General features: G+C 42.3%; 1 protein-coding gene across 1 annotated transcript in view; it reads left to right on the top strand.

The window, feature by feature from the left end:
• CPS1 (carbamoyl-phosphate synthase 1) overlaps positions 1–23,635 on the top strand; it is a 108,283-nt gene extending 84,648 nt beyond the window's left edge. Inside the window, exons 28-38 of the mRNA XM_069021793.1 lie at positions 567–642; positions 3,500–3,577; positions 4,560–4,667; positions 5,821–5,910; positions 7,300–7,470; positions 10,049–10,123; positions 12,968–13,066; positions 20,147–20,206; positions 21,070–21,182; positions 21,756–21,885; positions 23,155–23,635. Of these exons, the coding sequence (XP_068877894.1) occupies positions 567–642; positions 3,500–3,577; positions 4,560–4,667; positions 5,821–5,910; positions 7,300–7,470; positions 10,049–10,123; positions 12,968–13,066; positions 20,147–20,206; positions 21,070–21,182; positions 21,756–21,885; positions 23,155–23,253 (1,099 nt within the window). The 3' untranslated portion in view covers positions 23,254–23,635. The remainder of the gene's footprint in view (positions 1–566; positions 643–3,499; positions 3,578–4,559; positions 4,668–5,820; positions 5,911–7,299; positions 7,471–10,048; positions 10,124–12,967; positions 13,067–20,146; positions 20,207–21,069; positions 21,183–21,755; positions 21,886–23,154) is intronic.
• The last annotated feature ends 3,048 nt before the right edge of the window (positions 23,636–26,683 follow it).

Raw genomic sequence — 26,683 nt, 5'->3', positions numbered from 1 at the left:
TTAGGGGAGGAACACAGTGAAATTGGCCAGCAAAGTATAGACCTGGATTTGCATCTGGATTTACACTGTCACAACCATTGCCAGTGACCCATGCATGCCTCACTTCATCTGTCCCTGAGGAACAACTGGGCTAAAGTGAGCCAAGTGTGTGTTTGTCCTGAGCTCCCAGCTAACCTGCCCCAGGGGGGAAGTCTGGGTCTTACTGGGGCTGGGTGGCTGAGGAGCCATCTCCCCCAGCTTGCGGGGACCTTCAAAGGCTTGGCTCAGGAAGGGGATTTGGCAGCAGTACTAAGGCTATGAAAACACAGTTCTTTCTTTGTTTCTTCACTATGGTTCTGGAGGTCTCCTGTCTTCTCTGGGAAGGATAATGGAGGGTCATTGGGTACCACTTCTGCCTCTCTTTGAGTCAAGAACAGAGCAAATGGCTGGAGTCAGGAGCTTGCTTGGCTAGTCTGTCATACAGAGGTTGCTGGTAACCTTGTGAACCCTGTGCCCTGGTGCCTTACACTGATCTCTCCCTAGAATTCACAAGGGAAACTGACCTGTGTTCTTTCCTATTCTCACAGTGGGTCTGCAATGAATGTAGTATTCACTGAGGACGAAATGAAGAAGTTCTTAGCAGAAGCCACCAGAGTCTCTCAGGTACCTCTTGTGCTGCCACCTCTTTTTGTGTTTCCCTTATTTATTTCATCTCTACTGTGTTTTCTATCTCTTTGTTTATTTATTGTGTCTTCCTCACTCTTTCCCTTCCTTGCTTGGGGAAGAGCCACTGAGTTTGACTCCTCAGTTTGTTCCCTAATAGGCTCCCTAACTTGGGAGCATGTGCAAACATCCTTACTGACCCCACCAGGATGCCTGCATGGAGTAAGAACAGCAGGCAGCTGTTTTACCTGGGCATACATTCCTGACCAGTTAATTATGTAAATAGATGTAGGCCACTGAGCTGGGACCCTTCCAGGCTTGCCAGTGGCAGGTTATGCCACCCAGCATAGAACTGGTAGCCTCTTTCACTCACTTTCTGAATTGTTTTGCCTGGCTTCTTTGAACAACTTAAAACTTCATCTTGGCATCTCTTCTGAAGGTTTTATTCCCTCTTCTTCTTCTTTTTTTTTTTTTTTAATGGCCATTGTTCAGAACAGGGCTGTGGCACCATAAACTCTGCTGTCCCAGGAATCTTGGAGTTAAAAATAAATTAATCAAAGAGGAACTGTCTGAAAACACAACTGGCTATGGAAGTCCGACATATTACTGCTTTCTCAGAATTCCCAGGTGGTTAAAGCTTGAACAAGATCAAAACCATGCGATTTTTAAGTGTATGAGGCAAAAGGTGCAAATTTAGCTTTTCAGCAAGAAATGGTGGAATTAAAGGGAGATACGTTTCAAAGTAATAATATCCTGAAGGATAGGTTAGTGTGGAGGCAAGGAGACCACTTATTACTATCTTTGAACAAGTTTTAGAGGGGTAGTGGCACTGTTACTTCCATCAGAAGGAATTACTTAACTAATTCTCAGAAGACTATAGGGTCAGCCTGTGGTAGTGTGCCAGGTTCTTAGCAGTGCGTAGCCTCCCAAAATGCCTAACTTCCCTCTGTACTTTATCTGAAGTACTTTGCTTTGTGTTTACACTCGCAGAAGCAGAGCAGACAACAGCCTTAAGCTCCATTCAGTGGGACAGATCACTTTGTCATGCTGCTGGGTGGCTTTATGATGGCAGTGGATGCCCTATAGGAGGCTCTAGCCCAGAAAAGTGACCCCTGGTCAGCTTAATTTGTCTCAGCTTGACTGACTTGAATTGGGCACTGCTGTTCTTTGCTTCTGAGAGCTCTCATCCCTGGTACAGGAGGCCTTTCTGGGAGTTGCATTTGTAGAGTCTTGGCAATACATCACATATTCCTAGTGGAAAGAGAGGGTGTTCGCATGAGATCCTTATGATACCCAGTTCTGCTACACACACAAGGCACTGCTGCTTGCTGCAAACATGACCAGTTGCACATCATGAGGTTTTGGGTGCTCTGGTTCTGATCGTGAAGAGGCTTACCCTAGATTTACATGCTATTTTTTTCCTAGTGTAGTCAGACTGCCAAGGAAAGAACTTCTTCCTTCATCCAGTATTGTGCATTGACAAAAGCTGTGGTATAGTTGAAGCCAAGCTAGCAAAAAGCAAACCAGAACAAAATTACTGTGCTCTGCTTCTAAATTAGAGAGGATTTTTCAGTCTTGTCAAGGCTTTGTGGCCTGTGAGTAGTTCTACAGAAGCTACCAGTATTAGTTGTGACCATCTTTGCATAGGCTTAGTTTATCTGGTACCAAAGCCTTACCTAGTTCTGCTCCATCCAGCAGAGCTTCTCCAGGTCAAGGCCCTGCTAATTCTTGTTCTGTTGTTTTAATGACTTTGCTGTTTCAGTGTTGTGTCATTGTGGCATTTATGTTGTCAATAATGTTCAAAACTTCTAGTGCGGGTTGAGACAAATTGAAGTAAACAAGGCTGTGTGCACATATAAAATCTTCCAGTGAAAAACTGCAAGACAGAAAGTAACAGGACACAAGCCACTAAATTTATGAAACAGTGTAGGCTTCAGCATTGTCCTTGCCTGTGAATTTACCCTTGCACTGATAAATGGAAGGAATTGTGTCTTGTAACTTTTGGAGTTGCTTGGTATTTTTTCAAGAGGAGCCTTTAAAACATGCACAAACTGTCATTTATTTCATTTTATTCTCTAATAAATAATAGGCAGTGAATAGTGGATGGGACAGGTAAAATGTTGAGACACAAAGCTGGCCAGGAAGAATGCAGATTAGAGTTTTTTGGAGCAGGTGTCTGGAAGGAGAAAGTATTAGAGGAGAGTGGAAGTGTGTGCTAACATCCCACAGACAGGCAGGAAGAAGAGGAAGGAAAACAATGTATACCAGGGAAGGTAGTGAGAGTCAAGGACAGGTTGCTCCTGGCCAGTTATAATTAGTGGCAACCTCTCCCTGGGAGACTTAGGAAACCAGGCATAGAAATTAGAAAGGAATGGATCAGTTGCCCAGGATGTATGACTCTAAAATAGCAAACAACCTACAAAGTCATTGAGAATGCCAAGGATCAGTTCCTTTGTGAAGCACCATGTCCAATGAGATGGCTGGGAGGCTCAGACCAAGGAAGAATTGAAGATCTTGGAGTTACGGACTGTCTTTGGGAAATGGGATTAGAGATCGTTGGATCCACGTATTTCTTGCTGTCTTCTTCGTGCCATGATGTCATGTAAAAGACCTTTATGGTTTTGCCCCAAATTTCCCTGTCACTGTGTTGTTATGGAGGGCTCAAACTTTTTTTGCATCAGGGCTTTTAGGGAAATCATGCCAAGTTCCCCCATTATATCTCTGCAAAGTTCACTTACCTGTGGAAATGAGGATATTAATAGATTGATCTTCTGGTCTTTTGCTTCCAAAAGGTCCTGGGTGGTCTATAAATATTCTCTTACAAAAACTTTCTAGTTTTTTCTTGTCTTGATGGCAGGATCACCCTGTGGTACTCACTAAATTTATTGAAGATGCCCGTGAGGTGGAAATGGATGCTGTAGCCAAGACAGGAAGAGTAAGTACTTCACTTTTCTTTAACATTAAACGTATTTTTTCAGGATCTGAGATCTGCAAAAATGTGTAGTCTGAACGATTTACTATAGAGCCATGGATTCATGCTGAGGAGAGTAAAGAAATAAGAGGAATCCATCTTAGGCTCAAAACCATTGTGCTTGAAAAGCTCCACCTATCTTATTGTATACATCTAACCAGTTATTTTTAAAGCATTGCTTATCCATGTAAATGAATCCTTTTGAATATAATTTTTACTGGACTTGCGAATCACTGGCTTCAGAAATGACTTTCATCAGAATTTTATCATGGGTTATGGAATTACCACAGTGATTCAATTTTTTTTACAACTTTGCCTTGCATTTCATTACTCAGCAAAGGCAAAAAAATCACAAACTTCTCAATTAACAGGCATATTATTTTTTCAATCTTAATTTTTAACCAGCAGACATGATCACTTTTTTGGTATTAAGGTCATGTGCCTTGATGCAGTTGATTCAATTTAAATCCTTAGGCCTGGATTTCCTCTGCTTTCTTTTCTCCATGATAAAACACCACAAAAGAGTGGGGGTAAAATAATATACCAGTGATGTTAGTTCATGCTTGTTCCTGTTGGGGAATGGCAACTTTTTTGTGTTCTGGCAAGCAGAAATTTGGTTTAAAGCCTCCTTAGCTTTTACCTTCTGAGCCCACATATGTTAGAGAGAGGAAGGAAGCCTTAGGATCTCCAGGTTGTGGTAGGTTTTATCATGTTCATGATTTGCTTAACCGTGGTAGAAAGTCACTGACATGGTCTCCTTGTTCATATGCCTAGTGTCTGCTTCAGGCCTATTCTCCTCAAAATCTTGGGAAATTCACTTCTTGTTGCCCCACCATCTGTATCCTTTTTCATACAGTTCTGTTCAGGAGGCTGGGCTGTGCTGGGGTCAAAGGAACAGTTTGTGAGAGGGTGAAATGACCAAGTGCTCTCTCATTGCTGTGTGCAGGTTATTTCACATGCTATTTCAGAGCATGTGGAGAATGCAGGAGTTCACTCAGGAGATGCCACCCTCATGTTCCCCACACAGACCATCAGCCAGGGAGCCTTGGAGAAGGTTTGTGTTGCACTAGCACTGAAAAAAGAAAAGGAAATGAGGGTTTGAATCTGCTTTCCCTCTATCACCAGTGGAGAAATCAAATCACCAATGATTTTTTTAAGGCCAGTGTGGTATGTGCAAGTGAAGGATGTCAGGGTATCCCTGTGATTGGCTTGATTATCTGAACTGTATCCCAGTAATTTAAGCAGTAGATGTGCACACTTTTCTACCCATAGGATTTTTTGTTTCCTTGATTTAAAACCAGCTTCTGTAGCAGTAGACAATTGTTTAATTCATACATATGCTATGGTTCTCTTTCCACTTCCTTTTCTCCCACAATCCTTAAATGATTATGTCAGATGTATGACTTTCTAGCTGCCTGCTTTTCCAAAAATAATATCAGGATGAATAAACCTCACCTAATCTTGACTTTTTCCCCTTACCTTGTGATAGCCAGTTAGTTGTTAAGATGCATTTATAAAATGAAATGTGCCATGCCCCATGATGTCATCCTGTTAAGGGTTTGCTTGGAAGCCAGCAAAAGCTGTAATGCAATGATCTGTGTTCCAGCTCTGTTTCCAAGAATGTCCAAAGCCGTGTTTCTGAAAATATCATCTCCTGGAGCAAAGCTATTCAAACCCTTGTACTGACACACCTGGGAAATAAGACTTTCCTCCCAGTGTGTTCCAGAGTGTATCTGCTCAGACACCTCCCACGGATCTGTGATGGGACAGGCATGTTGGTGAAAGACTTTTAAGACACTTAAAAAACTGATTAGTTATTCTCAAATAACAAAACATTATTCATTATGTCACCAAGAAAGGTATAAAGACTCCAGTGTGCAGTGTAGGAATTGCTGCAGGGCAAGGCTTTGATTCTCTGTTTTTCTCCTTCTCCCCTCTGCTTTCTCACATACACCAGAAACTGATTTTTACTTCTGCCCTCAAATGGCACTTCAGGCTCTAGGTTACTAGGGAAATTACACGTTTGCTTCTGAAATAATGTTATTGCCAAAATGTGGGGATAGAGAAAAAAAACAGGGCAGAGAGAGAGCATGTTTAAAGAAATCCACAAGTCTAGTGATTTATTGCCATGATGCTCTCTATTTTGTGGAACTTTATTATTTATTCTATATACACACATTTACACTTTTTAAATTTGGTTTTTATAGGTAAAAGCTGCTACAAAAAAGATTGCAAAAGCCTTTGCCATCTCTGGTCCATTCAATATCCAGTTCTTGGTACAAGGCAACAATGTGCTGGTAAGAGCTGTTGTGAGTGTGGCAGGGCCTATGCTGTGCTGAGGTTTGTGGGTCCTGCATATCTGCTGTGGGTATTGTGGCAGTGGCAGCCACCTGTCTTGTTCAGAGGGTGTGGGCTGGCCTGTGCCACCCCTCATCACACAGCTCTCCCTGCCTGTGTGGCAGAGAGCATCCTCCCCTGCCTTCACACTGAGGGTGAAGAGAGTCTGCTTGCTTTGTCTGTCAGCTTTGTTTCACTGTGGGCTGCTGTCCTTCCCAAAATTATCAGTTTGGAATAGGATGGGACAGCACTGGGACCTGCACCTCATCCTGTGTACTGGATATCATGGCTTTTAGACCTCTGATATCCTCTCTCATCTTCAGCTATTTTGATGTTAAATTAAGCCTTCAAAGGGATTGAAAAGAAAGAAAGACAATATAAGTGTTGAAACCTTTACTATAAGCCATTAGGATGGTTATCTGAATAGTCCTAGTAGTTATTAGTAAGAGAAGTACAGCAGATGTCTGACCCTGTCTGGGTAACAGTTGGCTTTCTGTTGCTAATGGAAGGTCAGAGGAATGTGAACAGAGTATGACTGAGGAAACAGTGAATAGGAAAGAAACCTGACAGGAAACAGAAGAGATGCATTATTGGTGAAAATTCCTGTTTGGGCTATGAGTTGAGTAAAATGCGCTTACTGTTCTTCACCTTTTCTCTATTTCACACATGGTTATTCAGAAACTCCACAGAGGCAGAGAACAGAGTTTTTCCTTCCTTGCTTTCCCACAGCTGTGCTTGTCTTTCTCTGGAAAGCCCCTCCCTTTTCAGTTGTACCTTAACTTACGTATTCACATCCTCTTTCACTCCACTTCATTCTCACTTACAGCAAATCCTCTTCTGCTCTTGAACTCCAAGGTGGCTTCTCAGCACCTTGCAGAACTTCTTTGTTACTTTCTTGCCTGGTTGAATGACTTCCACATATGAGTGAAGGAAGTCAGTAAGGATAGTCCAGTCATTCAGGAAATGCCATTGCCATGGAAAAAAAACAGGTTGGACTTCCAGAAGTTGTACCTAATGCCTGTGCATATGTTTTCATGCCTCTTGCACATTAACTTAGGATATAGTACAGCATGTTTTTGAGTGAACTTTGGCTTCCCTTCAGTTCTAATATTCAGACAATAGAGATGGATCTCAGATGAAGAATATCAGGCTGCTTGTATCTCAGGCTGGCCATTCCCCATCCCTCATCCCTGTTTTAATAATGATCCAGATTCCTGTGTTTCTTATTTGACAATCTGAAGATCATCACTGCCAAGAGGACTCAGGGCTGATTTCAAAAAATAAAAATCAATCTATTTCTTCCCTGGACAGTCCCTGACCCTGGTATTTATCTTTTTTAATCCCACCAGGTGATAGAGTGCAATTTGCGGGCTTCACGCTCCTTCCCCTTTGTATCCAAGACTCTGGGTGTGGACTTCATTGATGTGGCCACTAAGGTGATGATTGGAAAACAGGTTAATGAGTCATCCCTCCCCACAATGGAACATCCCATTTTTCCATCCAGATATGTTGGGATTAAGGTACGGTTTCCAAAAGAACAACAAAAACCCCACCACAGAGCCAGAACATAGCACATTAACATAACATTAGTACTTTAATGCCCAGAGAGAACAATTTACTCACTGGCCAAAGGCCAAATTGACCTTTTGTAGCTTCTGTCAAGATAATCTACTTGGAAACTTTAGAGAAAAATCAGAGGAAAATTATCCAGTGAAACCAAATCTTCCTTTATTTTTAGCTTCTAACCTATTCTGAATCCTGTTTATGGGCTGCATTATAAATTTACACTTGCAGAGTTGAACACTGTAGTTCAGGCTATTTCATAATACCATGTAATACACATGTGGACATGCACAACTTTGTGTTGTGAGTGCCCCCCAGATTTTATCTGCAGGATCTGGGACATGGGCTGTCAAATGCACATAATCTCCTTTATATTCACCACCAGTTAAAATAGGGGTGAAAGTTTTGCATCCTTTGGTTTCAGTAAGGCCAAAGTTTTACTTTTTATAATTACTAAGTTTGTATAGGACCCAACATAGTAAAGTGTACTGTAGATATTTTTGAATGCTTAGTGGAAGAAAAAAATATTAATTGAAGCTCCTAATCATAAAAATCTAGAACAGTAATGCATAAAATCCAAGGGATAATGAGAATTGTTTAACTGTTTATACAGAAACTTCCAAGCTTTAATAGCTTCCAAATCAAGTGAAAACTGAGGAAGCAGAAAACCAACATCTTTCTACTAATAAAATGTTCAGACCTATTAAAATTAAAGCCACATCTGTGACCCAAGCCAGTCAGTCTAGATGTAGCTTTACATTTTATTTTGATGTCACAGATAGGCATTATCTCATTACCTGAAATTCAAACTTGAGACTTTTTTTTTTTTGAGTCTAATTTATTTTTATAAATTTCTACTATTTAGACTTGGGGCTTCTGCACTGTTGTTAGCTGAACTGTCAAGAGTTTTGTCTCTCCTGGGAATGCTGGAGCGGAAAACCCAGCTTTATTCTTGAAAACTTCCCTACAAAGCTTTTTATACTGCTTGTGTTCTGTGTGGATTTGTCAAATATAAAAACCTGCTAACACCTTTGGAAATGCTAAACTTTGAAAATATTCCAGTTTAGCCTGTTTGTTGTTATTCATGCATCATATTTTCTGTCCTCTTACAATTTATTGCTAGTAGTATTTGCATGGAGACAGGATCTTGTTTCTTCAGCAGTTCTTAAAAGAGGATATGAAACTTTTTTCTTCATTCTCAACATAGCTGCTCCTTTGTGAATTAGAGTAACAACCACTGTTTAAGCTTTAGTGATTGAAATACTGTCTCGCCATGTTTGCTTCCAGACTGGTGCAAGTATCAGGGCCTGACCAAGATTAAATCCTGGGCCGAGAATGACTGGCTAAGTTTTAAATAGGGTTTAGTTGCAGCACCAGAGTCTGCTCCTGATGATGCATTTTCATGGTCATGGCAGATAAAAATTAGGGAGCTGGTGGAAGGCTTTGCTGCTTGTTACCTTTCAAGACAATGTACATTAAAACAATCCACCTTAACTGCCATATCTCAGCTTGAGTTGGCCACTGTAAATATTTTCTCTTTACTTACAGTGGAAACAAAACTGATCTAGAAGTCACAAAGACATGTGACCTTTTTTGAGAAACGTTTTGAATTTCTCCTGTCTCATTTTAACTGGTCATTGTTATGTGTCATGAAGCAGCAGCTTCATGTTACCCTAGGAGACCTCCAGGGACAGAATTGTAGCTTCAAATTTAAAAATAGATCCATTTTTAAGCAGAAATCTTGCTGCCTTTATGCAAATACCATTAGTAGTTTAGGATGTGGAGAAGCCCTACAGAAAATTACTTGGTAGTAGGAAATTTGTTCCATGTTTGTTACAAATGGTCATTGGTTCTTTAACAGAAACTTTCTTTTCCTCCCTCCCCTCCATGTTTCTTATTTTAAGATCAAATTAGACAAGAGAACTCAGAGAGTGCTGTGATCTAAGTCCTCATATAATCATCATCATGGAGCTTAAAATTAGCATATAAAAGAGAAAAAAAATTACAAGTGTGTATTTCTGGATGTGAGGGAGAAGGAAAATATGAAAATAATTTGCAAAGTTTCATTTTTTTCACACCAAAAAAAGTGCATTCTTGTGGAATAGTTTTATTTCTGCAAATGAAACATTTCATGGAGAACAGCATTCTCTGAAAAATCAACTGGATTCAGATAGTATCTCTCCTTGTTCCATGAATTAAGTGCTTCACAGCCTTTTTGTTTAAAATTGTGCCCTTAAAATCATACTGATAGTGGGCTACCACTGACTGAAAATCTACCACTGGAATGTGAGCAGGATGCAAGAGTTAGATGATTGATTTATTGGTGGAATAGATGGTTATTTGTTCCAGTCCATCATCAAGATGCTGAGGGAACTACTTTGCCAAGTATTCCTTTGCTTATCAGCCTTGACCACTGCTTTTTTTGGATCAATTCATGTCTCTTTCTGTCACTTCCATCTGTAGCTGGAATTTTTACATTCTTTTTAAATGATCCAATTTTGATTCTTCCTCCCTCCTTCCTCTTTATTTCACCAGGCCCCAATGTTTTCCTGGTCCAGGCTGAGAGATGCTGACCCTGTTCTCCGATGTGAAATGGCCTCTACTGGGGAGGTATCTTTTATGGTTTTTTTTATTTTTTTTTAAACCAAGTTGACTTTAAACATCATGAATCTTTGAAAGTGATCTTATTACTGCCTGAATCAAGATGGCATCTGTAGCTTCTTCAGAAAATTGAAAACATCTTTCTTAGCTGTATAACCTGCAATGTCCTGGAAAACCCAGTTTTTTCAGCCACTGGATGTCCCTCTTTACCTGAATGTCAGCTCCCTGAGTTGGACCTGGTCTGTGTGACAGCCCGAAATGAATTTATCTGAGAGCTGTTGTGTTCTGGGAGACTGTTTTGTGAATTATGTGCTTCTGGACAGACAAGTGGTTACAGCTCCCAACCCCCATGGACACTTGTAGCAGCAGCGATGTGGAGACTCCAGGGCATGAGTGGTTGGTCTTGGGATGTGCCAGTTGCTTAAAGGCAGGTGGTATTTTCTTGTTGCCTGGTAACCATCAAGGCATGTCCCAAGGTGCAAAAGGAAAGAAAGAGACAATAAAATGTGGTGGCTACAGGGAGTGTGGGCAGGATTAGCCTGGGCAGCTTTCCTCACTCTGTGCAGCCAGGCTGTGAGGCGCTGCTGGAATGTCTCCTGGTGTGGTTATGGCATGCTGTGAGGGCACAGGGCTGGGCATCTTCCTGCCCAGGATCAGCACCCTCCACCTCACAGGCACAGGTTTCCATCTATATCACCTAAAGTGACACTGACTCATGTAGAAAAAGAATTTCTTTATGAGTTATTGCTGAGCTATCAAGGGCATCCAAAGATACACCCAAGTGGTCTTTAAATTTTATGTGTTCTGTTACTTCTAGAATGAGTTCCACTAGCAAAAAATTATTCTGGGCCAGAACACTCTCTTGGGAAGTGATTAAATACTGAGGCAATTTGATTAGACTTAAGTCTGCTGTACTATCACTAGGCAGGTGGCAGAACCTGAGCTGCTCCATTGAATGTGAGCTTGGGTATGTCTGCAGGAGCTGTTTTCATTAGAAAATCCTTACCATGCTAGTATGAAAAAGTACTCTACCCAGATACAAAGTAAGAACAGCCTTAGGTCTCCTACATCTCTCCAGAATTACTTTATTTTACTCTACATAATGTGCTAGAAATCAGTATTGCAGAAGATTTCCTTTCAGTGTAGTTAATAGGCAGAAAAAAGCCAAGTGACTTCTGTGACTTCCTGATTTTCATAACAAAATTGAGTACACAGACAACCTCCTTGCCAAAAAAAAGAATAAATATATAACTAGGGAAAAGAATTATTTTTCTGGGCTTTATACAGAGTTAGAGATTACCATGGTCATAAAAGAGGGATTATTAACTTTTATGAGTTGGAAAGATCCATATTCACAAATGCCATAAAGTGTGACAGTTATGGAAGTCTTTCTTATAGTGAAGTAAGGATAATAACTTGCTTTGGGTAAAATGCTCAGTTATTCCTCACAGACATTTTTCACACACATGGCTTGATCTGGGCTTGAATTTGTCATATTTGTCTGGCAGAGATTTATTTTGCTGTAAGCCATGGTTCCCACAACAGGAGAAGAAGGGGGTCCCTTTGAGTATTGTGGCTGTGGACCATTCCATAATAATAAACCTCTCCTGGAAGGCTGGAGAGCCTACAAGGCAGGGTCTGTCTGTCACCCTAAAAAGCCCAGGATATACATAGAATATAGATACACTGTATCATGTTGTCATGATTTTTTTTTAATCCCTTCCCTTGTGGGATTTTTGTTTGTTTAGTTGTTTTTTTTTTTTTTTTTTTTACTTCAGCAGATCTGGCAAATCATCATTTATTCTTCTTTAGTGAAATACTGGTTTCTGCTCACCATGGTAACAGTGAGACCATGAATGTGAGGGCTCACTCTGGGATGGGAAGGACCATAAGAGGAAAATGGGAGAGCAATTCTCAATCAGCCCCTTTATCTCATCTGTATATGTTGGTCGATTTGTTATTTCAAAGAGAAAAATCAGTGACAGTTCCTGCTTCTGATTGTTTTTCAACAAGTGTGGAGCTGACCAGAAAAAGTGAAGGTTGATTGGTTGGGTTTTTTTCTTTTTAAACTTCCACAAAACCTCACTTACTCCTCTTTTTGTCACCGGAATTCCAAATTTTGGTTAGGAATGCACTTCAGCTCCTTCAGAAGATTGTTATCATATGACAGTCTGTAAGCAACCAAGCTCCACATCCAGTTCTGAATGCTGGAGAACTGCTAAATGATTCTTACTGGTTTCTTCCTCAACTATTTCTTTATATAAAGTAAATTATTATGAATTGCCCTGATCGCTTTGTTCTTTTCTTAAGTAAATACTAAAATTTTACTTGAACTTCGTTCATCTCTGGACTTCTAATGGAAAAGCATCTTTATATCCTGTGGTTTTCCTTCACAAGAAATGCCAGGAATACACCAGAGCACAAGCACTGCCTTACCGTGGTTTGCAGGCACACAGAGGAACCGTGCCTGTGTGCACAACTCTCACTGCTGTCTAAGCCTTCTATAATGTTAAATAATTTGCAGTGCAAACCCAAATATTGGAGCAGAGGCTGTGTACAGCATCCCAATAACTTAGCAGAATCAATTGTTACTCCTCGGTGTGCTGTTTGAAACTAAACTATTGCTTATTCCTCCATTATTGCTTCATTAAAATTACGAAATTTGTCAGCAGTGATTTTCTGATTTACTGCCTGTTCCCCATGCCTGCAGGCTCCATGCAAAAGCAGCCTGGCTTCTTCTCACAGAAACAAAAGAGCCTATTTGAAAATGTCATTCCTGTTTCTTTTTAAGGCAATGTTTTTGGGTTGTTTTTGGTTTTCCCCTCATGCTGCCTTCTTTGTGCCTTTCTGCAGGTTGCATGCTTTGGGGAGGACGTGTACACTGCCTTCCAGAAGGCTCTGCTTGCCACAGGGTTTACATTTCCTAAGGAAGGAATTTTGATTGGAATCCAGGTGAGTCCTAAAAATCAAAGCTGAGAAAGGAGCAACACAGAGGAACTCAGTAGCTTTTGCCTTGTTTTCATTCCTGTGGCTTCATGGCTTAAATTTGTTTCTCTGCATTTCATCTTGAAGTGCAGTAAGACAGTGAGGAACAAACACCATGGAGAGATCTTTACTGGATTCAATAAGGCTGGTCTGGTGGGTTTTCCCTCTATCTCCTGACAGTTTCTACTGGGAAGTGCAGAAGTTTGCAGTAGGAAGCTCCCAGGGATTGCTGCAAGCAGAGACTTGGGATCAGAGAGCTCTAAGACACGTTTCTGAGGAAACAAATGTTGTAGGTGGTCAGTACAGAGAAACATCCCAACCAGAACCCAGAGCTCCCTCTGTGCTCCCTCCCAAACAGGAGCCCTGGCCATGCTACTTTACATATGAACCCCCTTCATCTGTGCATTGCCCCTTGCCCTTTTCAAACTAGTTCCCCTCCAACCCTCCCAAACAGGGAGGCAGTTTCCATGCTGCAAAGTTGGATCTGCTAAGCTTTCCCCATGAAGGCACACGTTTCATTCCAGCAGAGTTGTAGCATCGATGATGGTGCAGAAAAGCTGATGATGTTGGGGTGTTGTGGGCTGGTTATTGCTGTTATGCTGTTGGGCTGTGAGGCCTCCCCAGGCATGGCACTGTCACATCCCTCTCCTCACTGGAGTCATGATGGGAATGTACTTCAGTGCTGTGGGATGAGGGGTTGAAGGACATCAGTCTGTCAGCAAAACTGCGGCAATAGAAGAAACTCTCCAACAACATCTTTTAAGCGTTAGAGAATCAGGCATTACTTTATTCTGGCCAGGTTTTTATTCTGGCCAGGATGTGCAATAGAAATCACTCCATCCACACTTGCCCAGGTTGTGCAGTGGAAATCATTGCATCACACAGAGTTCTTTACCAGACTTCTCACATATTTATACATAAAAACCCCAAAGAAATTCTTGTTGATTGGTTCTACATTACACAATTCTTAGTATTTGGTCTTCTATTTGTTATTGATCACTTTGCCTTCAATACTAATACGGTTCTCATTCTCTTATCAATCCTTTCCCAGACCAGGGATCTCCAACCACACCACGGGGTAATGTCTATTAATGTCCATTTATCTCCCCTGTATCTTCCGGTTACTTCCAATGTGTAGTTGTTAAACTCTGAGAGTCCAGGAATCTTCTTTTTGTTGATTGAAGCCCATCAGATCTCACACAGTGAAACTCAAACCATCGGTAAACAGTCTTTTGAAGAGAAACCCTAATTCCCCACCCCCTTGTCAAAGGCAGACAAACCCCTGACTAAAGTTACTTAAAAAATTTAAAAGTTGTATCATTTCCAACAAGTCTTCACCCTTTTCTGCCCCCCGCTTTTCTGCCATCAATCCTTTCTTTGTTTGATGACTGTGCACAGCTGATATTGTTCCCTACCCTGCAGCTCCTGTGACCCAGAAGTAGCTCAGAAAGAAAGAGACAATGCTACATTTTTGTACTGATGTTTCTGGTTTCCACACTTTTCCAGAACTGTCTCCTCTAAGGGGTTGCCTTTTGGACACAGATTCTGCAGGTCCCTTGACTCCATGGTAGACAAGAGCTCGGACTTTAGGGTTTCATCTCTTGCCGTTATCACCGAAAGTTGCTTTGTGTGACAGAAAATTTAAGTGATATTATGGGAATGCTCTCCAGTGCAATGGGTTCTGCAAAGAGCCTTTATGTGAGGAAGTTCTGTTATAAACGAGGCTTGGACTTTTTTGGGTGGAGTAAAAGTCTGCTCATTTATTAAAAAGAACACCAGGAGCGGAGACTCGAGGTAAGCCCAAGTCCCACTCGACAACCCAGAAAAACAAACCGTGCGACGCACAGGGTGTTCCCTTGGACTCAGGTTCCTCAGGAAGACGGGGGGGGGGGGGGGGGGGGAATGGGGGGGGGGGGGGGGGGGGAGCTGAGCCCTGGAGCAATTCTTATAGTCTCTTTCGATGTTGTGATTGGTGCAGCTCAGACCCTCCCTCTGATGGCTCGTTGTTAGGGTCTTCATTGGTGTTCAGTTCTGTCAGTCTCTGGGGCACCGAGTGATTGGTTTGCCCACTAACCAATAATCCCCCAAAGTGTTTACATCATAATTATTAGGGTATCTTAAGAACATTCTAGAACATTCTCCTCCTTTCTATAGACCCACTACTTTCCCCCATTGGTGTCCCCATCTAGTGGGCACATGGCAACATTACACCCGTACAATCGCAATAACAATTAACTCATTAACTGCATACCCCCACTCTTCTAACAAGCAACTTTTAACTTCTTCTCAACCAAAAAAAAAAAAAAAAGAACTTTTAACCATTTATTACAGTTCCTGACAGGTTTGCCTTAGGAACAGCCCTGCCCCTTTCACAGGCCTGGATCAGTGAGGAGGTTGTATGTTTCATAACGAACAGGGAGCTAGGCAGAAAAACAAAAACGTCTTGGTTCTTTATCAAGGAATAGTTACTGACTGCTTAAGGTGCCAAAATCAGAGACACTTGTAAACTTTGGATGTATGTATATTCCTCAAAACTTCATACACTTCCAATACAACTAGAACATTCTTGGGCCCCATAAAACCATCTGATTGCCTCCTGCCATTTTCACACTGTGCTTGCAATAAGCTTATATGCCCTACATGACTGCATAAAGCTGATAAAACAAAACCATAGAATAGATGAATTTTCCTGTCAGACAACTGGGGTGTGAAAAATGTCTTTGGCTGTTTGTGCCAGCAGAGGATGTGAAGGAAGTGTGTGAAAAGTGGCCAGAAAGGAACATGAATTCTGCTAACACAGGTTACCGTGGAGTCCTCAAATGTCAACATATACATACAAATCTGGGGATGGAAGCAGTTGCTCTAAGTTACCTCTAATTAGCAGAAAAATTGCTTGCTACCTAGATAAAGTTTAAAAGTTCAGTATGAAACTGTGGTGGCTGGTGAGCCTACAATACAAGGGACAAAGAGAGTCTGAGGCAGTCCCTAGTACCAAAAGAACCTCCACAGATCAGGGTGACCAGAAAGGCTTCTCCCAGGATGCTCTGCTTTGCTATGTTAATGTACCCCAGCTTTGCTTCCCTGGTTGGCCATTGGCCTCTCTGCCCCTTTGTTACCTTGTATGTTCCTTCCCTAGAAGGTTCTCCACTCCAAGTTCCCCCATTGGCCCTTGCCCCTCGCCACTCCCGCAGAGTTTCCCTATTGGTTCCCTTACCCTAGTCCCTCCTTTGTAACCCCCCCCTCCCCCCCCTGTGCCCTCAGATCATTGGTCTCTGATCCTCAATCCACAATCCACTCCCATACTTAAACCTGGATGCTGCGTTGTTCTTTGTCTTCGTCCCTGGATTCCTTCATGGTGTGGCTGCAATAAACCTTTGTCCGTGGAACTCTACATGGAGACCCTTCCTGCCTCTTTGCTGTCAACCCATCTTACTGGAGCTATCTGTGTGTTTATGTGTGCACGCGTGTGTGAGTGTGTGGCTGATCCTGCCCAGTGGCTTCGCTAAGGAGATGCTTTTGGAAGATCGCAGCACCTCGTGCTATGGCACAGCTGCCGCAGGCACCCAGCTAGCAATATGAAACTCTGGGAAGTTGGTGGTACTGTATGTCTACTGTATGTACTGCATATTTAAAAACAGCATTAAAAACCAGAGAAAAGCAAAGCCAGGAGGAGAAAAAAAGGAGAGAGACTAGTGTTTAAAATTCAAGTGTATTTTCTGGATAGCAGCTAAAGGGGAATGGGCAGAAAAAATGTAATTTTAGCTATAGAAAGCATTTCTGTAAATTCTGTGTTAGTAGCTGTTAAACTGAGCCGAATGTTCTTTGTACAAAGGTGTTAAGAAAAAAAGAAGGGAAAAAGAAAAGATAAAGCCAAAAGCTCAACTCCACAAACCTTTTAAAATAAGAAGATTCTGTCCTTTTTAATGAGTGGTTTACAGTTCATTTTCTCACAAAAGAAACTTGAAAACAACAGGTCAGTCGCTTAAAGGTCTCTCTGCATCCCAGCATATTTCTTCTATAATTAAATTACAAATCAAGAAACATAAAGTCAATTCTGAGAACCAGGTACTGCCCTCTCCCCAGTCTAGAGATTGTCACCTACGTACTTTTCAATGGTCTGCTTTGAAACAGAGGGGAAATAAAGTCCTGTGAGAAGGGAAGGTTGAAATGTTGACCTTCACCTGACACGTAGACTATGAGTGATCTTCTCTGAGTATTTGGCTAGAGAAAAGGGGAGCTCCTCACTGCAGAAACAAGAGGCACAAGGAATGAGGCATCAGGTGGGCTGTAAACACTAGCAACTGTTCTCATTTCAATCACAAACATGAACCCACCTGCCTCAAACAAGCAAAGTTGTTGTGGTATCCTCAGAGAGAAACACAGTCTCAGGACAGATACCAGATAGCCTGTCTTGACCATCACTGAGTGTTTTCAAGCTACAGGATAATTTCTGCAACCTGTTCTGGTGCTGTGGGGGCTGATCATTGTTGGGAGCATGTACACAAGCCCCTTTGGTTGTCTCCAAGGTGCTGTGGTTCACCTACAGTAGATGGTGAACTCAAAGCACACCCCAATTTTGAAGACTTCATTGCTTCATGTCTAGCACCTTGCTCTGATTTTTAGTCTGGATTTTTATGTCTTGCAGAGAGAGAGAAATAAGAAGCAAAATGGTCTTGAATTCTGTTTCTCTCCAAAGCAGCTAGGTTCATATTTCAGGGATTTGGTATGCTGCACATTTATACCTTTGCTGTTAATCATGTTGAGGTGAGAGGACACTGCCTCCTTGAAGGTAAATGTTAAATGGATATAGTTACAGGAGTAGAGAGGGAGGTCTTGGTTTCCTTGCAAATGTTTCTGGGGTGTTCTGCAAATCAAGAGTCAAATGGTTGTGCTGTGATCTGCAGTCCAAACTGAGCCCAGTATGCCCAGGCAATGAACCCACCTTGTTGGGGAGCTTCCAGGCTGGCGTGCAGTTCCAGTGGTAATCCTGGTGCCAAGCTGAGCTGTGGAAACCCAGGTCATCATCCCTAAGGTCAGGCAAGTGAATGCTCCTTGATGTCCAGGGGACAGCACAAGGCAGTTTGGGCAGCTGGTGGGGACTGTGAGCCTGCTGGGTTGTCCTTCAGCTGTGAGCACTCCCTGACACTGCACAGGTCAGAGATCCCCAGGATCTGAGAGGTCTGATGCTCTCCCACAGTAGATGGAATACGACTTCCATGTTAGACAAATGAATCTCTGCCAGTTTATGCAAGCTGATAACCTTCCTCTTTCCACAATCTGGAGAAATCTGTGATGCTGAAACCCTGAGTCTGCCATTAAATAATTTATATTTTATGCAAAAGGAGTTGAAAAGCTAGGGGTTTTTTTCTTTCCTGATTGGGCTAATCAGTGATATCTCTGGGATGGAGTGCATCTGTCTTACATCTATGCTGGTGACCACAAGATGCGGAAAGCATTGATATTTTGTTTTGCATCCTGGCACTCCAAGTCTGTTGTTTCAAGGTAACTTTCTGCCTTGGTTCCTTATAGGCCAGAATTTTTGCATCCTCCACTGTGGATTTGGATCCAGAATTCAAGATTATCACAGGAGATGGGTTTGCTTCATTTTGAGCTAGATCTCAGTGAGAACTGATGTAGCTGCATTGAATGAACTAAGGATGTAGCCCATTACGAATAGCAAGGCTTGCTGGCAAGCATGAGGGGTTATAAGAAATGGAACTTTTCTGATAAAGGAAAAAAATGCAATTCTTCTACAACAAATACCTTCCACTAAGTAAATATGCTTGTACTTTTCACCTTTAGTAACTAATGGTTTCTTACACAGGTTATTTCAGCCGGCTTGTAAATCTGAGGCTGCCCCGATGCAAACTGACAGCTGTAATTTCTTTCCATAGAGAGGCTGTTTTGTGTGTCACAAGTGTTCACTACATGTTTGACAGAAATTTATAATACTATTGTGAAAGCCAGCACCCCTGACCAGAAGGCAGAACCATTCTCTCTGACTGGGAAGCTGCCAACCCTGTCACATTGTATATTTATATTTTCCAGTTAATGTACAGAACGAGACGGCTTTCAGAATGAGGTTCTTTCCAGAGTGCTCAGAAAAAAACCCCCTGTTTACTCCTTTTCTTCTTAGGAAAATGTTGACCCTTCAGGATATTGCTCTCTTATCCATAAAGGTTAAGCTATCAGTAGCTCTAGCAGGAATAAGGGAGCTTGTAATAATCTTACTTGCAAATGGCCAGACCAGGCTAAGGTTAAAAGCAAGGTTTGGCTTGCCTTGGCAGTGAGAAGGGCATGTGTTGCATCTGATCTTTGCATTGCTGTACCTTCAACATCCCAGAGATACTTAGGCTGACACTTTTGCTTACCTGTTACTCTAAAATGGCTTATTCAAGTGCAGATGTCTACAGGAGGTTGTCTTATCTTTCTAAATTATGTTGGATCTGGGTATGCATTATAAGACAATCTTTCAAAGGTGCTGTAAGTCAGGCATTCAGGTCCTCATGGGAATATGGTGTCCCAGTCTCCTGACTCCCTTTCCATATGCCCATGGGACTTAGAAATGAACTCATACATGTACAAGCTCTTGTTCGTGTGAATGTGCAAACAGAGCATTCAAAGGCAGCCCGAAGCCCATCCATATATGTTATCTGCCAGAAGAGAAAGCAAATGTTTGGGCAATGATTGAAAAGATAATTAAGAGCTGAGGAGACTCTGGTTGGTGTATTTGAGAAGGCAATTGCCCAGATTTTTAATATACACTAGTAAATCTTTGGTGGTTGCAGTCTGACTTAGTATGGGAACACTTACTCTGGTGTAACAAAGTATGCCTTAGCTGGGAGTGACTTGGGCTTCAGGATCAAAGTAGTTGTCTTGGGAATGGTGCTGTACATGCATGTGCAGACATTTCTGTCCATGCCCACACTCAGCACAGAAAAGTGTATTTGCCTCTTAGCACAATGTGGAGGAGCTTCATGCTGCCCAACAATGTACTGTTTCCAAATCCTAGCTTTGGTGCTATATCTAAAAAATTTCCTTTTTCAGAAGTCCTTCTGCCCCAGATTCCTCAGTGTAGCAGAACTACTGCATGAGCAAGGCTTCAAGGTAGGTGGTTCCACTTAGTTAAAGCTAGAGAGCTTTCAAAATCTGAAATGTCCTCAGCCTGCACAGGAATGTTGGAGCTTCTTTGGAGAGAGACAAAAAGGGGTATTTTTAATGTACAACAGGGATTTTTAACTGAGTGATCCATAAAGTCAGCAGGTACCACTCAATTAAAAATTTTTATGAATGTTTAATTGAACGTCTGTTGTGAGGGCAGGAACAACACTGGCTCTGCTATCAGCCTGCAGTTGAGATGGACATCTCCAAGAAACAAAAATGCCAATACGATGCCACGTATGGCAGGAAACAAGGGAGGGAAAACCTTATTTATGGAGAATATCTGTATAGTGCTACATTTTCAGTGATACTCGCAAGCTGCAGGCACGTGAACATTTTGGTGTTTACATCACTCTTGTAATTCCTCTGTATCATTTCGCATCCATATCTCTATGGAAAAGCAACACAGCCACAGAAGACTGGTGAGAGTTCTACTTTTCAAAACTTAGTGCTAGGCATTAAAAAGAAAAAAAAAAATGTGGCAAAAAAAAATTGCAGGTGATTGAACTTAAGCCCTATTGAAAGTCACAGGGATTTAGGTTTGCCTAAGCTTCACTGCTTCTGGAAGTACTACTACCATTCACTGACTATCATCCATCAGGAAATCACAGATAACAGAAAGTTGGGAAGGTTGTTCTGTTCTCTGTGTGTCTCTCTAGATGGAGAGACACCCTTGTTACGAAAAATGTCCTCCAAAATGAGCTCTGACGACAGCAAGGCTGTGTGTTGGGCCAGGCCCACATGAGTTCAATGAAAAGTTTTGGTATTGTGAGGTACACAGTAAATAACCCTTTTATTTCCTGTGACAGCTTTATGCCATGGAAGCAACCTCAGCCTGGCTCAATGCTAATGGTATCCCAGCAAATCCTGTGGCATGGCCATCGCAGGAAAGCCAGAGTCCGAGCCTCCCTCCGGTCAGGAGGTAAGAGTAACACTCACCTCGTCAAATTTGTGTTTACAATCCAGGACAGCAAATGCAAGGGGCAAATTGCTAGTCCTGTTGAAAGCAATGGTAAGGATTTAATGGGACTTTGGATTCAATCCAAAAGTTTTGCTTTATCTGGTTCTGTCTGGAATTGCCATAGAAGGGATGTTTCAGCTTAATGAACATCTCATTGAACAGTCCTGTTTAGTGTGGCTTGGATGTATTGCTCCATGCTATATTTTCATGCAAGGATACATGAAATCTGAATATTTAGCCTTTTAATGACAGTTAGGACAGTCAGTTTAATGACAGTCAGTTATGCCTTTAACAGAGCTGTGCTGAGCTGTATGTAGGCTGAATATTGCTTTGCATCGCTGACTGGAACTGAAATAAAGTCCAAAATCCTGAATAAGGCTTAATGCCTTAACCCCTCAACCCATTGTTTCTTGAGCGAAGACTAAGCTCAAATGACATTTTCCAATATTGTTTAGCTGCATGCCTGTGCTGTTCACCAGAGGTTTTTATTAGGAAGAACACATTGTCATACTGTCTTGTGCATTGTCTCTTCAGGCTGGTGAGGGATGGGAAAATAGATCTGGTGATTAACCTGCCCAACAACAACACCAGGTTTGTCCATGATAATTATGTGATCCGGAGGATGGCTATTGACAGTGGGATTGCTCTGCTCACTAACTTCGAGGTACTTCCTATATTGTTATTTCTCCTCTTAGACATAAGAGCCTTCAGAGCTTCCAAGCCCTTGTGACCATAGATTCTAGTCTGTTTGCACCCTCATTACCTCTGGCAAATAATGTATCTGAAAATTGTGACAACACAGTGGTTTGAATATATCTTCATTTTGCTACTATACAAAATGACATTGCTCTGAGTAAAACAAAACCAAACCAAATCAAACCAACCAACCAACCAACCAAAAAATTCTGGAGTCCTGCACTGCACAGCTGAAGTTGCTGCTGCATCATTTTCACTTCAGAGCAAACATCTCACACAGGGTTGCATGTAACATCTTTAAATTAGGCATGGGAAGTGTTTTTTAGTGGAATATGTTCCTGGTATGGTCCTTAAACCTTACTGCAGGATGTAGCCGAGCTTTCTTGATTGATCCTTGGGGCAATCCAGTTCAGAAGTGCCATCCAAGTGGAATTGCTGCCTGTCCTGTTGTAGTCCCCAGTTGCCAGTCATTATTGGTTTGTGGCTCCTGACAAACCCCTTTCACACCTGATGGGGAAAAGATATTTGGTAATGAAAAGTGGAACTCCTGCTGCCAGCAGTACCTTGCCTTCCTTTGCAAGTGGCTTTGCCTGTCACAAAAGAGCCTCATCTGGCTCTCATTAAGCATAGCAGCCAAACTCCTACTGATTTTGGTGGGTACTGACATGGAACAGTGACTTGAACTGCTGTCCAGCTGTTCAAAATCTCCTATGATTGGAGTGAGTGGAGAGCAGGGAGAATGACAAGCTGTAGGTTCATAGGATAATGGCCAGACATGATTATCAGGAATGGGGAATTGAAGACCCATCCTTTGCCTACTAGCAAAACACACTCTGACAACCACAACAAGGGTCCCCATCCAAAATTTATTACCACACCTGCTTGATGCATTTCACTGAACCATTTGGATTGTAGAGTTTTAATCTCTGAGTTTGAGAGAGGAAAACAACCCTGGTTCTCTTTACATTTGGGCTGTAGAGAAAACAACAGCTCTCATGCAACAGAGCTGTCTTGCAAAGGAAGCCTGGCACATCTACATCACTCCAGCTGGACACACAGGCTCCAGAGGGCTGGAGTTAGCTCCTGTGCACAGTTACCTTGAAATTGGTATTGATTTGGATGGACTCAAGGACTGGACCTGCACCAGGAGGTTTCAGGGTGACAGAGCAGAAGTATGGAGCCTGCTCTGTCGTGCAGCCTTTGTAGTGCTCAGTCCTCCTCTTCTTTGTATTGACAGGTGACAAAGCTTTTTGCCGAAGCTCTCAAGTACTCTGGGAAATTGGACTCCAGGAGTCTCTTCCACTTCAGACAGGCTGACAATGGAAACACTGCATAGAAGAACTCTCTCCAGCCTGCAATCTTACTGCTTCTGGCACCTCAAAAGAGAGGGGATCTCAGATATCCACCTAACCATCTTTCCATGTATTTTGCTTTTGTTTGGTCTTTTTCAGCCTGCAGATTTGATGGGAGAAGAAAGCTGCATGTGTGTGTCCTGGAATGGCTTCCAAGTTCTGCTCAGTCCTTCAGGCTATTATCATTATTATTTTTTACATTCTCATTCAATATTGTGAATTCAGGTGGCTCTCCCTGTATCATAAAGACTCTTTCTCAGCCTTGTGTCTGGCTTCAAAAGTGGAGAACTCCCCAAAGACTTCCGTGTGTTGCTGTCCAGCTTTTTGTGCCGTGATTGTGGGCATTAAAATCAAATCCTTTGAAAATGAGGTGAAAGTGTTGCCGTGCTTTACCCCCTCCCAGTTAAATGACCATTTCATTTTCATTCCCACCTTCTCTGCTGCTTTTTCAGCTCTGGCAGCACCTTCAACTGCTGTCTGTGGAGCAGATCCCCGCTGTGACACATGAGGTGTTATGCTTGGCTGTCTGCATGGCAGAAGACTTCAGCAGCTCTGTGGCCAACAGCACTGTGCCCTGCAGCACATGCAGAGTCTCCTCTAAACCTGTATCAGCTAAGGAATATGTGTCTAGCTTGCTTCCCCTGTGCTGCAGTGTGTACACAGCACACCCAGGAGTCCGGAGTATTCAAAGCTGGACAACTTCTCTGATACTTGCTAGAGTAAGCTGAAGTGGAATGTTTTCTTCCAGCCACACTCTGCCTGCCTGAGATTCCAAATCCAAGGCACTGCTAGTCTTAGGTACCTACCTCTTATATATGCCCCAATACCTGCAGGCTCTGCCAAGAAATACTGCTGCCTCTGGTGCTGGATGTCTGGTGGTGGAGCTGGCTACCACCTAGCAGTGCTTTTTGAAGCTATCAACACTGCAAATAGTGCAGTTAAGGTGGTGTGGATGAGATGAGCAAACCTGGGCTGCTTCTTGTGTGTGCTCCAAAGTTCCCTTGGGTCTCAAGAAGCTTTGAGTGTGGAGAGAGGATCAGGGTGAAGAGGTTTTCTGTTTGTTTTTTTTTTTTTTTAATTAATGCTGAAACATTTCAGGAAGGATATAAAATCTGATGAGAGCTGTTACTGATATACACAAAGGCCTGAGCAGAGGCTGTGATGCCTTTAGTTAGCAAGGGACTCTCTGAACCATATGTGTTAACTGCCAAGACCAAATTTGGAGCCAGACTTTATTTCTGGTTGGCATCCCATGCTCTTGTCGTGGTATTTCTTCAGTACTATCTTTTGTGATGAACACAACCCTGCCTGCTGTGCACAGAGAGAGCTTTGCACTTTCAGAGTAGAGATGTTATTAAAAAAACTCCCAACAGTAACAAAAACCCCCAAACCGACCAAAACTCCAGAAGAGCCCAAAGGCATCAATTGTTCACCCATTCAGTTATGAAATGGATGACTAATGGTGGTTAATGAAGCAGCACTCTAAAGGCCACCTGTGCATATTTTTTCAGTGGCAAAACCCCCATTAACAGCTGGTGTCATCTCACATCCACCCACCCTGCTTTCACCTCTAGTAGAAAAAAAAGCAATATCTTAAAACATCTGTATTCTCTTGTTCTTTTATTTTGTCACTCATCTTATGAGTTGAAAATGAAATAAGTACCAGATTGTGACAGCTACTCCTTCTTAAATTCTGCATGGCCAGGATTCTGCCCTTCTTTAAGTCTTTTTTTTAGAGCATTGATGAACACTGGTCTGTTAGGAAACCATCATTCTTATGTGTGACAGTGACCACATCATTTAGGGCAGAGCTGCTGAAATGCCTCAGAGGTGAAGAGGTGCTGGGAAAAGAGCAGGACTGTTAGGGACAGAGTCTGGAGAGCTGGCCAGATAAACGACACATACACCGATACAATTAAACATCGTTCTCCCTTTATTGTTCAACTGTGCCAGCTTATATCTACTTTTGCAAAGATTCACACCCAGTCCCTCTAGACAGCCTCTAATCAGCGGGGGAGCCTGCCAGTGGATACCTTGCCAAGGACTCTCAGGCCTGCCTGCAGCCAGGTGCTTTCCAGGCCTGCCTGCAGCCAGGGACCTGTTCAGGGGTTTTTCCTCAGCAACCCTCGGTTGTCCAATCTTTCCAGGGGTATCATATGCCCCTGTTCCACAAGGAATCCCTCTACACAGGACAAAGGCTTCCGCTGTATGTACTCAAGAGAAGGAAGAAGCCCTGATCCCCCGAGAGGGACGTGTGAAATACAAGTGAGGAGCCAGAGGATGGAGCAGTGGGCTAACAAATATTGGAGAGATGGGAACATTTAAAAAGGGGCTGTCAGTTTTGGAAAAATAGGAAAACTTTGCTATTAATTAAACTTTGTTAACCAGTGCTCCTGCCAGTTAGCTGATAGTGTGGGTGTATCTATGTATACTTGTATATACATTCCTGTTGCTGCAGCAGCTGCAGGTACTTAATCCACAGCTTCTTTGGTGTCCACAGGCTCTCATACAATTGGAGTAGAATCCTGTTGAAAAACACACCAGGGCTGAATACACACTGAGTACTCTGTAATTATGCAGTAATATTAATGTTTTGCTGCCAGTGCTAAACACTGGGCTCTTCCCCCTCCTGCTTCAGAGCAGGTGACAGGAATGTCCTTTCTTAGTCAGACTCATCTATACAGCCCTGTGCTGGCTTTGCTCCATCTCCTTTTGGTGTCTCCTCCCCTCCCTTCCCATTGCTGTGACTGATGCAAGATGAAACTCCAACTCCTGTCATGGTCAGAAGGAGTCAAGAAATCATCCTCCAGCTTACTTCAGGCTGACACTGATGCTGGCTGAATTTGTTTCTTGATATGCCTTTCTTTTTTTGTGCGGACACTATAGAAAAAGATTTTTAAGTATCTACAGCTGTTGGGATCAATGTGGAGCTAAAAAGAAGTTCCAATTAGTATCCTTTGTACCAAGCTCATCTCTGCTCTCAACGGATTCTCTCTTATAAATGTCTTTTCCTTATTAATCTTGGGGAGGTTGACAATGACAGATGAAAGGGGAGGCTGTTGAGAATAAGAAATATCCTAATCTACGAGCACTCAAATAATTTTACTCTTTTTTACTGCCTTAAAAGAGGGTTGATAAAAGAGATGCATGAAGGTGTAAGAGACAGTACAAAGCACAACCTTTGAGATAAGCACAAGAAATGGTGACAAGAGCTGTGATGAAATATAAAGGGAACTAATTTTTAGTAAGAGTGGGGTTTTTTTTCCTCAGTAGTTAGTCTGCTGAGCACACTTTGGAGGATAGCTCTCCAAGTGTGCTGAATGATGGGAAGCTCTGGAGGCTTGATTTCCCAGGAGACACTGTTGAATATTGAAGTCAGACTCTTTCTCCAGTTGATCACCTTCCTGGCTTTAC

Source organism: Aphelocoma coerulescens, chromosome 7, assembly GCF_041296385.1.
Source record: "Aphelocoma coerulescens isolate FSJ_1873_10779 chromosome 7, UR_Acoe_1.0, whole genome shotgun sequence".
Taxonomy (NCBI): domain Eukaryota; kingdom Metazoa; phylum Chordata; class Aves; order Passeriformes; family Corvidae; genus Aphelocoma; species Aphelocoma coerulescens.
The sequence above is the reverse complement of the archived record's forward strand: the minus strand, read 5'-3'. Positions and strand labels throughout refer to the sequence as shown.